General features: G+C 45.0%; 2 protein-coding genes across 5 annotated transcripts in view; both read left to right on the top strand.

Moving 5' to 3' along the window:
* The first annotated feature begins 334 nt into the window (after positions 1-334).
* On the top strand, positions 335-6232 carry ndufb3 (NADH:ubiquinone oxidoreductase subunit B3). The gene is made up of 2 exons (XM_072578440.1): positions 335-505; positions 5937-6232. Exons 1-2 carry the CDS (start codon positions 393-395, stop codon positions 6091-6093), a joined length of 270 nt encoding a protein of 89 aa, XP_072434541.1. The 5' UTR covers positions 335-392; the 3' UTR covers positions 6094-6232.
* A 1571-nt stretch (positions 6233-7803) lies between these two features.
* LOC140481865 (CASP8 and FADD-like apoptosis regulator) overlaps positions 7804-14190 on the top strand; it is a 30710-nt gene continuing 24323 nt past the window's right edge. The window contains exons 1-2 of one of the 4 annotated variants that reach the window (XM_072578443.1): positions 7804-7824; positions 13102-13548. In XM_072578443.1, the coding sequence (XP_072434544.1) occupies positions 13247-13548 (302 nt within the window). In that variant the 5' untranslated portion in view covers positions 7804-7824; positions 13102-13246. Of the gene's footprint in view, positions 7825-7906; positions 8063-13101; positions 13549-14190 lie in introns of those variants that run through there. The other 3 variants (XM_072578444.1, XM_072578441.1, XM_072578442.1) reach the window with 3 other exon arrangements.

Here is a 14190-nt window from a genome sequence, read left to right on the forward strand (position 1 = left end):
TTAATGTGGCCATCCAGCTCATTCCCTTCGCCAATCCCACTCCCTATCATGATGAGAATTCCCTGACCCATTCCCACTAATACTGATGATCCCCATTCTTTATCCACCTCCTCATTCCTATTCCTCTCACCTATTCCCGTTCACCATTCGTGTCTTCCTCGCCCCCATCCCTACTTTAATCCAGCCACCCACAGTCTCCCATCCAGGTCTCCAATCCCCCCCCCCCTCCTCTGTCTCTGATCCGATTCAACTGAGTGCGCAAGCGCGGAGGCGGAATGCTCACGTGGTGGAGGTGGGCGGGGCGAGGCGGAGTGGAGGGTGTGTGTGGGTGGTGTTTCCGGGTCACTCGGTGTATCATTGTTTCCGGGTCAGCTGGAGGGCACATACTCGCCATGGGGACGGGCCCGGAGCTGCCGGACACCCGGAGCTGGAAGGTCGAGGGGACCCCGCTGGAACTGGTGCAGGAGAGGTTGCGGAGACGAGGCCTGAGCGACCCATGGGCCCGGTGGGTGAAGTGGGACATGGGACATGGGACATGGGGCATGGGACATGGGGCATGGGGCATGGGGCATGGGACACGGGGCTCGGGGCTCGGGGCTCGGGGCTCGGGGCTCGGGGCACGGGGCTCGGGGCACGGGGCTCGGGGCACGGGGCTCGGGGCACGGGGCTCGGGGCACGGGGCTCGGGACACGGGGCTCGGGACACGGGGCACGGGGCTCGGGGCACGGGACACGGGGCTCGGGACACGGGGCTCGGGACACGGGGCTGTTGGAATTGAAAACCCATAAATGGCGCTGGGAGCTTAAAAATGGCATGACACCATCTTATAGTCCAACAGGTTTATTTGAAAGTACTATATTTGATGCTGTAATGGTAGTGCAGTGGTAGCCGTGACTGATAATTGTGAATTGTTGTTAAAATTCCCGCTGGTTCACCCAGGTCCCCTTCAGGGGAAGAAACCTTCCATCCCTGACCCCTCACCCCTGATGTTAACCTGCCCTCCGAAATGGTTCGAGACAAAAAAAACTGCAGATGCTGGAATCCAAGGCAGACAAGCAGGAGGCTGGAAGAACACGGTGAGCCAGGCAGCATCAGGAGTTGGAGAAGCCAATGTGTAACCCTTCTTTAGAAACAGCTTCACAGGCATCCTGTTCTGCTGGTCTTGCCTCCCGTGAGAATAATCTGCCCCTCCACTTTCTGCCCCCCCATCCCCCGACTTGGCTCGCAGGGGCAGCACTTTCACCCCTGAATCAGAGGAAAGAAAAAAAGTCCTTGCAACTTCCTATTTCCAATCTCAATGTCCATTGCACTGTCTTCCAGATGTAGTGTTAGGCTGAAGCCTTATTTGTCTCATTGTAGGAATATAAAATACTGTATCCTCCCCCAAGGCACTATTTTAAAAGAGAGTAATCCACCCTGTCTTGGCCAATGTTTAGCCCTCAAAAACCATTGAGAAAGATAACAGGTTCTGATGGTTTAATTGCTGTAGTGGGGTTTTTTTGCTGTGTACTATCTGGCAGTCATGTGTACGTTACAACAGGAGCTACAATTCAAATTTATTTCATTGGCTGTGAAGTGTTTTGGCACTGCCTGAACTGCTCTGTGCCAGTGTTTATATTTTACCCAAGTGTCCTCCCACACAATGTTATTCTAACCCCATTATCTGTCTTTTCATTCCTTTTCTTGTGCTTATCTAGCTTCTCCTTAAATATCTCATCCTTTCCCTTTGGAACCGGGTTCCACATTCTTACTGCTCTCTTGGTAAAGATGTTACTCATAAATTCTCTTTTGGATTGATTAGTGAGGTGGCTCCAGTCAGAGGTCCTCTGCTCGCCCGTTCCTTTTCATTTTTTTTTCTCCTCTTTATAGCTTTCTTTTCTCTCCAGCACCGCTCCTCCCTCACTCCCTGCAAACTTTTCACTGCCCTGTCTTGCCCTACCTGGAGAGTACAGTCAAGGGAGATGATGGGTCATGACCAGAACCCAGGAGGGAGCAGAGCACATAGGCTGAGACAATTGGCAGCAGAGTGAGCACATGTCAAGTCCTGCGGCAGAGCAGAGTGAGCACATGTCAAGTCCTGCGGCATAGCAAGTGGGCTGACTCCTGGAGGGATGGCGGAGCAGGCTATATCTAGAGTGGCAGCAGAATGGGCACGGCCCAGGCCAGTCCCGGAGGGAGGCTGGCACGTGGAGGCAGTGTGGCCACTTGTTCTGGGGCCAGCTGGCACAGACTCCTGTTGGAGAGGAACTGGAGCTTAAGTACATTATGGTCACTTTCTATTATCATTCTGGACTTTTATAGCTCTCTTCCATGCTCACCTTTTTTTTTAAACTCTGTAACAATACTTAAAGTATATGTACTTAAGATAATGTTGAGAGGCAACTTTACAAACTTTTCACTGCACTCATTCTATTCTATTCTTCTCTTCATATTTCTTAGTTTGGGTCTTCTCCACAGCTAATCAATTAAAATCTTAAAAACATCTTACTTTGATTTTTACCAGTGGTTATTACCCCTTTTTGGTAGAATCTTGCAAATCTCTTTTTCAGACTCTCCAGTGCGTCTATGCCCTTATAACGTGGAGAGCAGAAATCTGTACAGTGGCTTTGTGTAATCTGGTTGAACTTCCAATGAAGTTTAGCATACGTTCTCTGCTTTTCAATCTTTTTTTGGATTCTTTCACAGGATTTGGATAGTGTGGGCGAGGCCAGCATTTATTGTCCATCTTTAATTGCCTTTGCAGAAGGTGGTAGAGAATATCCTTGTTGCAATACTTGGGATGTAGATGCATTCTTAATGGTGTAAGGACTGGAGGTTTGGGATTTTGACCCAGTGACAGTGAAGGAATGGCAATATATTGCAAGTCAGAATGATGAGTGACTTGCTGATGGTGGTGTTCTTGTGTGTCTGCTGCTCTTGTCCCTTTAGATGGTAGAGGTTGTGGATTTGAAAAATGTCAAGAGAATCTTGGTGAGTTGCTGCAGTGCTGCTGCTGCTGTGCTTCGGTAGTGGAGAGTATAAATGGATATTGTGGGTGGTGCCAACTGGGGTTCTTTTATTCTGTTAGGTGTGCACGTTTCTAGATTATGATTGACTATAATAATATTGAACTTTTATTTGGAAAATTTTCAGTCAGGGTGCTGATTACTGAGCTGCTGTGAGCAGTTGTTGATGTTTCTATCCCTGGCAGCATGTAATGATCAGCTCTGGTTGCTGATTCACTGCTGGCTTGAGAGGACTGAGAATTTCATTTTGCCTCTTGCCAGGCAAGCTGGTGAATTTCTAACCCATGAATGAATTCGCCAGCTCATTCTGGTGTCTCACCCAGGTCAGTCTTGACCAACCATTATCAAGGTTAGTATTGACCTCACTCAAAATTTAAGCTTTAAACATGGCATTGCTACAACAGTCATCAGCACATGGAACCCCGAATGATTTTCTCACTTCGAGCTGAGGCCGTTTGGCCAGTTTTTCATTCCTAATACCAGCTAACCCAGCAGAGCCCATGGAGAGCTTTGGCTTTGATACTCAGGAGTTCCGTGGGCACAGATGTGGATTTATTATTGTCTGTCCCCCAGTTGGGAATGAACAGAGCAACTTTGTACATGTGTGAATTATGAAAGCTTGGAAGTTGTTTTTTAAAAAAAAATAATTTCATGTTCTCGTTGCTGGCAAGGTCAACTTTTGTTGCTCATCCCTAATTTCTCTTGAACTGAGGAGCTTGCTAGGCCATTTCAGAGGACAGTGAATTACAATGCCATTGGACTGGAACCAGACCAGAGAAGCACTGCAGATTTACTTCCCTAAAGGACAATGATGAACCAAATGGGCTTTTAGTGATTGCCAGTGATAGTTGTTACAATTACTAGTCCAGTGACATTAGACTACACCACCATCCACTCACTCTTGCGCGCGCTCTCGCTCTATCGCGTGTGCAATCTAAAATCAGAAAAGACAGAAGCCATCCTAGCTAAATCATTAAATGTTTGAGATAAAATCTCTCCAGTAATGGTGACTCCTAGAACAGATTCCTGTCAGATTAGTGTTGCTATTGGCAGAGGCAGGTCTCTGCAAGTCCAGCTATTTGATAATCACTTTGCTAATCATGCCCTGGGTGTTGGAACGTGTGACCATAACAGTGGCTTATGTTGCTGCTGTCCCTGACTGCTCACAAACCACTTTGTCCCTGAAGTTAGAAAGCAAGATCGGTGTAGAGATAGGACATGGTGTGAGTCTGCATTAATAGGACATGAGTGAGCAAACAGGAGGTTAGTACTTTGTGTAGAATAAACTAAATGCTGTAGACAGGATTGCTGAGACTTCATGTGAATTCAGGACACTACAGCACAGGCAGGAGATGCAGAGCTGATTCACAATGACACTGGCACAATCTGAGGGCCAGTTTAGTAAACGTGGATTGTGTTCCTTTGAATTTACACTTTGACAAGTTCAAAGTTTGTGAGAAGATTTGTAGCTCGGGTGCTCATTGTGGTTCTGTTCACCGAGCTGGGAATTTGTGTTGCAGACGTTTCGTCCCCTGTCCAGGTGACATCCTCAGTGCTTGGGAGCCTCCTGTGAAGTGCTTCTGGGATGTTTCCACCGGTTGACAACTGGAAGCGGCAGATTCAAACCACTATAAATGCCGAAGGAAACATCACAGAAGCGCTTCACAGGAGGCTCCCAAGCACTGAGGATGTCACCTAGACAGGGGATGAAACGTCTGCAACACAAATTCCCAGCTCGGCGAACAGAACCACAACAACTTTGACAAGTGATCTAATTTAGTTCAAAATGTTAAAAGGATGTTCTTAAGTTCTCTGCCTGAAGGCAGATTTGACCCACAAAGTCACCATCTCTGCCATGAGTGCAGGAAGGAGGCAGGTCCTGAATTTGCCCCCATCAGAACAAGAATCAAACTCCATTTCACTAACACAACAACCATCCGGCTATCTGAGCAAAGTGGAGTCAGTGCAGCGTTGGCAAAATGCACATTTACATGTTGTAGGCTGGAGCTAATGACAACCATGGTTGAGGCTCCAATTTCTTTCCATCCCATGACCAACTAGGTTCACTTCCCAGTCTTACTATCTACCATTGGCATGTGTTGGAAGGATTTGTGGGTTGGTACTCATCGTAACTGGCACGTTATTGGCTCCCCTTTCTTGACAATCTAATCCTGGGGTGGGAATACAAACTGGTAGCTTCTGGTTCAGGCAGGGACAAGACTGCTGGCATTCCATGGAGTTGACCAGGCAAAACTGTTCCTTGTGGAAATTGAAACGAGCGCTCTACTTCGTTTAGGAGTGAAACCAGTAAGTATATTATCATAATCACAAAGTGTGTAAACTTGGAGCTCATTCCTCAAAAAAATTAATTGAAATTGGAGGAGAAAGATTGCTTTTGTGTGTAAAATGATCAAAAGAAAGTTTGTGGAGTTAAGTACAAGTTAGGCATGTTCTGATTGAGACTGTTGAACCATTCAATCAGTAGAATCGCTGCTTCCTGCTCCCTATATTTTATATAGATCTGTAAACATGACAGCCACCAAGCTGTTCTACTCTATCTCTAACTCCATTCCTCTCCAATCTGACTGTGTCTGAACCAGACCATTTGCAATCTTTATTTCCCCATCCTCTCCTCTCCAACTGCAGAGTCCTTATGATTGTCCCTCTCTCTCCTGCAACTTCCAGTGAGGTGGATTGTTGCCGGTTCAGACAAATCTGTCATTTGCCTTTTTTTATTGACATTCCTTGCCTTGTGCTGGTTCAAAATCCTGCAATCCCACTCGAATGCCATGTGAGAAATTTGCCTTCAGTTAATACTAGAGACCTGACCATCAGTTGTTCAAAGTACACATGACTGCTTTGTGAACTATGCCAGAATTAACAGTTCACATCCAATCTGAAAACCATTTTCTTTGTTTTCTTTTCTAACAGTAATGAAGCCTGGCGGTTCAACGGAGGTTTTCGTAAACCTATCACCTTCATCAATGTCTTTTCTCGAGGCTTCAAATGGGGATTTGCAGCATTTGTTGTGGCTTTGGGTGTTGAGTATGCACTATTTTCTCCCAAGAAAAACGGAGGACATCACTAATGAATGAAGACTGAAGAGCTTTGAAATTATGTAAAACTCTCTCTCTCCTTTCCAGTCAGTGAGCTGTAACCAATGTACGAGACAAGAAGCAAATGTCTTTATAGAATAAAATAATAAACTGAATCAGCACTTATGCTCAGTCATGTTGCTTTTGAAGTCTTTTCAGCATTGATATCAGCTCCCATCGTCTGTTTTCACCTGGTGACTGCCCGATACTTGTTTCGTGTGTTCTTTTTGTTGATTGAGAAGTGTGTGACGTTTTCTCTGGTGCTCACACCTACGAGTTACCTTTGGCCCGTTCTTATTTCTCATTTGCCTGCTGCTCCTTGGAGACATCATCAAAAGATAATTCAGGATCCATAATAGGGAGTCTTATCACTTTTCTTGATTTTTCCACTGTGCCGTCAGGCTGCTTGTTTAATGTCCAGTATTGGATAAGGTACAAATACCTCCAGTGAAACATTGGGAAGCCTTGTGGCCTTTGCCTCAAGGTGTCTTTGAATCACAAAATAGCAAGTAATTACAAAGGCTAATGAAAATATTGGCTTTTATTGCAATGAGGATGGAGTATAACAGTGGGAAAGTTTTGCCCCAGCTGTGCATGTATAGTTTTGGTCTCATTAAGGAGTAACACTTGCATAGCAGACTGTTCAAAGAATAATTAGTTTGGGGTTGCCTTATAAGAAAGGTTGATTGGGTTGGGCCTGTACTGTTTGGAGTTGAGAAGAATGAAAAATGATCTTTTTGAAACATAAGATTCTGAGAGGGTAGATGCTGCAAGGATATTTGTGGAGGGAATCTATAACTGGGGGGCATGGATTAAAAATAAGGGCTCTCCCATTTAGGAGATAGATGAGGAATTTATTTTCTTGGAGGCTGGGTCGTCTTCTCTCCAGAGAGTATCATTCAGGACTCTGGGGTTATTAGTCCAGTAACACAAGAAGTTTGCTACTGTGCCTGAAACAAAAGCAGTAAAATTCTGAGCTGGCAGCATCTGTAGGAGAAAGCAGAGTTAAAGTTTTGATTTTGACCACTCTCTTCAGAACAAATCTCTATTTTTGTTTCAGATCTCCAGCATCTTTGCATTATGTTACAGTACCTGCTGAGCTCTCTATGTTGTGTGGAGGTGAGGGGCATGACTTGGTATTTGAAGAGTCTATGTTGGAGGGGATGAGGTATAAAGGGACAGGAAGGAGCAGAGGATGGGGAGGGTTGGGGATATGTAAAGGGATGGGGGTATATGAGGAATGTGGATACAGGAGCGGTGGGGTATATGAGGGATGGGGTATATGAAGGATGGGGAGGGAAGAGAACATATAATGGATGGATGATGGTATATAAGGGAAGGGGATGTGGATACAGGAGGATTGGGATTATGTGAGAGATGGGAATGCTAATACAGGAGGGTTGGGGATATAGAAGGGATGAAGGTATAGTAGGAAAGAGGATGTAGATACAGAAGGGTTGGGGATATATAAAGGGATTGGGGTATATGAGGGAAGGGGATGTGGATAGAGGAGGATTGGGGTTATATGAGAGATGGGAATGCAGATACAGGGGTGTTGGGGAAATAGGGATGAGTGAAGGGGATGTGGATACAGGAGGATTGGGGTTATATGAGAGATGGGAATGCAGATACAGGAGGGTTGGGGAAATGGGGATGTGGATACAGGAGGGTTGGGAGTATTTAAAGGATGGGGATGTGCTATATACTGTGTGTGGGAAGACGGAGTAAGTGAGGCATGGTGTTTAGGAAATACCACAATGAAGACGGTTCCGAGGGAGAGGAGATGTTTTTACGATGTTCAGACAATCCGCCCGCCCAGAGCCTGGGGTCAGAGAGCGGCGCTGAGCAGGAGGAGGGGGCACGGGGCCCAGCCCCAGCCCCAGCCCCGGCCCCGGCCTTGATCATAACGCGATGCTTTCACTTTCATTTTCTCCAGGGGACGAGAACAGGTGATCGGGGCAGGTCGGTGTGTGAGGCCCGGAATCCGGCCCGCGATTAACCACTACCGCAGGAGGAGGGCCTGGGCCTGGGCCAGGGCCCGCGGCTGGAGCAGGAGCAGAGAGCGGGGCCTGGGGCTGGGGCTGGGGCTGGAACAGAGGCCGGGGACTGGGCCTGGGCCCGGGGCTGGAGGAAAGCCTGGGGCGGGGCGGGGCTGGGCTGGAGCAGAGAGCGGGGCCTGGAGCTGGAGGAGAGGCTGGATGTTTGGATACCCCACCCCCCCACACTAGGAGATGGTATTTGTAGGAGATGACGAAGTTAAATTGATCAAGATGTTGATGGTTAGACCTTGTGGCAGAGCACAGGGGATGACACCATAAAGTTAGAGTGTCAGGGAAAGGAGGTGGATGGTGGGACAGCACAGAATAGAGGGGGTGAAAGGCCTCCTCCATACCTGGCAATACTGGAATCAGATCAGTAACAATGAAAGCAACGAGGAGAGTATAGTTTGAGACTACACTGACAAATCCCAAAGGGACAAATGGCCTAGGATGCGAGACAGTTGGTCTCAGAGACATGTCAGCCTTCAGACCTGTTGATTTTCTTTGTGCTGTTTCTCTAGTGACATTGTTTATTTTCAGTTTCTCCCACTTGCCCCTTGATTTTTTACTATTGTTGGGATGCTGTCTTCAGCTGCTTCATCAGCGTGTTTCCCTCCAGTGTAAGATCAAAAGTGGGGATGTCTGCTCACGATTGCATAATGTTTAGCACCATTCAAGACTTCTGAAATACGGAAGCAGTACCACAATCAAATGCAGCACAAACTCGGCAAGATTTGGGGTTTGGGATGAAAAGTTGCAAATAACATTTGAAATAGATAAGTGCCAGTCAATAACCATTTCCAGCAAGAGAGAATTGAACCGTTGTGCCTTGACATTGCAATGGTATCACCGTCAGTGACACCCCCACTACCAAGTTCCTGGGTGTTACCATACCAGAAATTGAAGAATCAGTGCTGGGTCCACCGCTTTTTGTCATTTATATAAATGATTTGGATGTGGATATAGTAGGTTTGCAAATGACACCAAAATTAAAGGTGTAGTGGACAACAAAGAAGGTTACCTCAGAGTGCAATGGAATTTTGATTAGATGGGCCAATGGGCCGAGAAGTGGCAGATGGAGTTTAAGTTAGATAAATTCATTCTGGAAAGGCAAATCAGGGCAGGACTTATACATTTAATGGTAAATTTAATGGTAAATGGAGTGTTGCTGAACAAAGACAAGCTGGGGTAGAGGTTCATAGTTTCTTGAAACTGGAGTCGCAGGTAGATACGATAGTGAAGAAACCATTTAGAATGCTTGTCTTTATTGGTCAGAGCATTGAGTATAGGAGTTAGGAGATCATGTTGTGTGCCTGTGCAGAACATTGGTTAGACCACTTTTAGAATATTGTGTGCAGTTCTGGTCTCCTTCCTATGGGAAGGATGTTGTGAAACTTGAAAGGGTTTACAAGGATGGTGCAGGGTTGGAGGGTTTGAGCTATAGGGCGAGGCTGAATAGGCTGGGGCTGTTTTACCTGGGGTGTCAGAGGTTGATCGGTAACCTTATAGACGTTAAAAAAGTCATGAGGGGCATGGATAGGGCAAATAGACAAGGTCTTTTCTCAGGGGTGGGGGAGTCCAGAACTGAAGGCCAAAAGTTTAGAGCAAGAGGGGAAAGATATAAAAGAGACCTAAAGGGCAACTTTTTAATGCAGAGGGTGGTGCATGTATGGAATGAGTTGCCAGAGGAAGTGATGGAGGCTAGTACAATAACAACATTTAAAAGGTATCTAGATGGGCATACGAATAGGAAGGGTTTAGAGGGATGTGGGCCAAGTGCTGGCAAATGGGACTAGATTAAATTAGGATATCTGGTCGGCATGGACTGAAGGGTCTGTTTCCATGCTGTACATTTCTATGACCCTATATAAGTACCGTGGCTACAAGAGCAGGTCAGAGGCTAGGAATCTTACAGTGAGCTACTTACCTCCTGATTCTCAGAAGCCGATCCACCATCTACAAGGCATAAGTTAGAAACGTGATGCAATATTCCCCACTTGTCTGGACGACTGAAGCTCCAACTCAAGCTTGATCCCATCTAGGACAAAGCAGCCTGCTTGATTGGCACCACGTTCACAAAAATCCATTCCCTTCACCAGCAACGCTCAGTAGCAGTAGTGTGCACCATCTACAAGATGTCCTGCAGAAATGTACCAAGCCTCCTTGGACAACACTTGTGAAACCTACAGCCACTACCATCTAGAAGGAGAAGTGCAGCAGATATATGGGAACACGTCTTTGCATGTTCCCCTCCAAGCCATTCATCATCCTGATTTGGAAATATATTGCCATTCCTTTATTGTCGTGGGGGTCACAGCCCTTGAATTTCTTCCGTTATGACATTGAGCAAATCCTACAGGACAAGGACTGCAGGGGTTCAGGAAGGTGGCTCACCACCAAATTCTCAAGGCAACTTGGAATGAGCTGTAAATGGTGGCTCAGCTAGCAACACCTACACCTTGTGAATTAATTAAAAAAACTCTTTGATTGTCTTCTACTATGAAGACATATAGTTTACTTGTTATGAAGGAAGAGGCTTATGGCAATGGATTTAGATGAGAAATGTAGGAAGAGGCTTGAGTGGAGCCATAAACATTGGCATCACTGGTTCAACCAAACAGTAGAGTCATAGGTAGATAAGCTAATGAAGAAGGTGTTTGGTATGCTTTCTTTTATTGGTCAGAGTATTGAGTACAGGAGTTGGGAGGTCATGTTGCGACTGTACAGGATATTGGTTAGGCCACTGTTGGAATATTGCGTGCAATTCTGGTCTCCTTCCTATCAGAAAGATATTGTGAAACTTGAAAGGGTTCAGAAAAGATTTGCAAGGATATTGCCAGGGTTGGTGGGTTTGAGCTATAGAGAGAGGCTAAATAGGTTGGGGCTGTTTTCCCTGGAATCCATGCCCCTCATAATTTTGTAAACCTCTATAAGATCACCCCTCAACCTCAAGGTTGAGGGGTGATCTTATAGAGATTTACAAAATTATGAGGGGCATGGATAGGACAAATAGACAAAGTCTTTTCTCTGGGGTGGGGGAGTCCAGAACTAGAGGGCAAAGGTTTAGGGTGAGAGGGGAAAGATATAAAAGAGACCTAAGGGGCAACCTTTTCTCACAGAGGGTGGTACGTGTATGGAATGAGCTGCCAGAGGAAGTGGTGGAGGCTGGTACAATTGCAACATTTTAAAAGGCATTTGGATGGGTATAAGAATAAGAAGGGTTTGGAGGGATATGGGCCGGGTGCTGGCAGGTGGGATTAGATGGGTTGGGATATCTGGTCGGCATGGACAGTTTGGACCGAAGGGTCTGTTTCCATGTACATCTCTATGACTCTAATTGGCCTGTTGGTGCCATGTATCTTGTCTACTGTTAATTATCTTGGGAGGCTGGGGTTCACGCTATGAGGATGGTAAGCATATGCTGCATAGAATGGGTTTAAGAAGACAGCAGAGAAATGGGAAATTTCAATTGCCAGAGTCTAAAATGTGTATGTCCCAATAGTGCAGAGACTACAAGGTCAGCAGTGAGGATGTGAACACCCTGGACTTTCCACACCATATGCTTCCCCCACGCTGCTCCCAGCAGTATAAACTGGTTGAGTAAAATCTCTCTTTGTTCTCCAGGCAATGGTTTCCCTTTGAACTGAGTATCAGACCCAAGATAGGTGGACCTACAATTTGTAGCAGATTCAAATGTGCAATGGCAGAGAAGACACTGTCACAGAAGCAGTGCGTCATTGAGAGTCCTTGAGCAGAATGCAGTTAAACATCAATACCAACAAGAAGTAGGGCAGCTGTAGGTTTGTCATAGTTCTGAGGAATGAGCTGAGATCAATTACTGAGTTATTGCTGAGAAAGCTGTTAGTGAGAGGAGGAGGAGCTGGGATAGATTTAAAATTGTAATAGAAAGGATAACCACACATGAGTATTGATGGGGACAAAACAAACCATCACCAAAATGGATAAATGAGGAAAATCTAACTGTTTAAAAGTTAAGAACAAAACAGGAATGCTGTTCTAGTGATAAGGATATTATGTTGAAATACAAATTGCGATGAACAGTAGGCCATTTTGCCTCTATGGCCTCCTCCAGTTTTCAGTAAAGTCTTGGTTGATCAGATTATGACTTCAACCCCAGTTTCATGCCCCGTTGATAACCTTAGATTCTGGACTAACAAGGGAGTCACTCTACCTCTGCATTAAAAGTGTTCAATAACTCTGTCTTTACTGTTCTGTAGGAATGTTCTCACTAGGGAGAGACAAGCTTTGGGAGAGGGGTAAGCATTTACTGAATCAGGGCAGAGGATAATTTGGGAGGAACGGAGATGTGGAGAAGTGTAGGGAGTTAGCACATATTAGATTAGATTGAAGCAATACAAAATAGAGGGAAGGGAGAAAGATTGAACTGAACAATAGAACATGGTTAAGTATTAATTAAATTTTAACTGTCTAATTTAGGACATGGTAAAGATTTCTCCACAATGTCTGCATCAAGCACTCCCAGGGCAAAAGGTGTGGGAGTTAGGTGTACAGTTAAGCTTGCTCAATAATATCCATTAAATAGTCTAACCTAGAATCGAAAATCTTAATGAAGAGTATGGAAACATTTATGTATCCCCTTGCTAATGTTCTCCACCTTTGTTGCTGTCACTGGCTGGGGTCTGTGGCCATCATTCAACCTGCTGTACGTCACTCCAAATGACCATTATTCCTGACTGTGCTTCAGCAGTGTATGTCGGTCTGAAATGTGAGTGAAGCTTTGATGAGCTAGATGGCTATGGGCTGTTGATATTGAATTGCAGCCATGACTGAGAGGAGATGGGCAAGAACAACTTTAGAATGGAACTTACGACATTTCTCTTAAATCTAGAGTTGGTTGTACAACACTTGCACAACATTTTGGTGTGTTCTAAACCAAAAAGCATGAGTGATTAATTAATTCATATTTTTCTTCTTGTTTAGATCTTTGTCAGAGTTTCGTTTTGTGCTGGAAAAGAGAAGTCAGTGGCGTCACCAGAGATGAGGTCACAGTACAATGTTATAGGCTGGGGAAATCTCAGTTTTCTGTAAGGAATTCTTGGGGCTGCTTCCTTCAATATTCAACAATATGTTCAAGCAAAATACTACGGATATCAGACTACTGGCATTGCAAATAGCTGATAAACTGTCGAAGGATGAAAGTGCCACCTTAGTGTTTTTGTGCCTTGATATTCTGAAAGATTACTTAAATATTGGGGAAGTGAAAGAGCTGTTTGAGATCCTGTCCAAGCGGAACCTGCTGAAGTTTGAGCTCCTAAGTGAACTGCTTTATCGAATAAAGAGGTTTGATGTTCTGAAAGGATTGAAAGTTGACGTGAAGTATTTGGAGAGACATTTGAACAGTGGTAAAGGATACGTATCTTCATACAGGTAAAATCAATCTCTGCGTAATGGGATGGGAGTATGAATTGCCTGTGATGGAAGTTTGGCTTCTCCAGTTCTTGCTCCCCAGATTTAGCAGACAACATTTGGTAACAACTGAATGAAGCAATTTGTTGGCTTTAATCCATGACAGGGTGTAATAAATAACACCTAGTAAATCAGCATTGTAGCAAATCTTATTCCCCAGGCTATGGTACTAAAATGACCTTTTATATGTTTTGGCATCTCAATGTCACCTTATGTCAGCGATGGGGCCTCAAATGTTATTAATGTTTTTGTTTGATGGAGCATGGGACCAATTTGAGGGTCAGTCATTTCGTGGGAACAGAAACTGGCCATTCAGCCCCTTGAGCCTTTTCTACCATTCATTTAAACCATGGCTGATCTGTGTCTTGATACTTTTGACCTGCCTTAGTTCCTTATTCTTTATTTCTCTAGGTTAAGTTGATTCCCAGCTTTAAAAACCTTTTTGGAAAATGCATTCCAGGTTTCTGCTACCCTTCATATCAAGACATGCTTCCCCTGAACACCCTGGCTCTAATTTTAACGTTTTTCCCCATTGCTCTGGATTTTCCCACCAAAGGAAATATGTTCTGTTTCTGACTGTACTGTCTTAACTCACAGAAATGT

Source organism: Chiloscyllium punctatum, chromosome 10 (genome assembly GCF_047496795.1).
Source record: "Chiloscyllium punctatum isolate Juve2018m chromosome 10, sChiPun1.3, whole genome shotgun sequence".
NCBI classification, from domain to species: domain Eukaryota; kingdom Metazoa; phylum Chordata; class Chondrichthyes; order Orectolobiformes; family Hemiscylliidae; genus Chiloscyllium; species Chiloscyllium punctatum.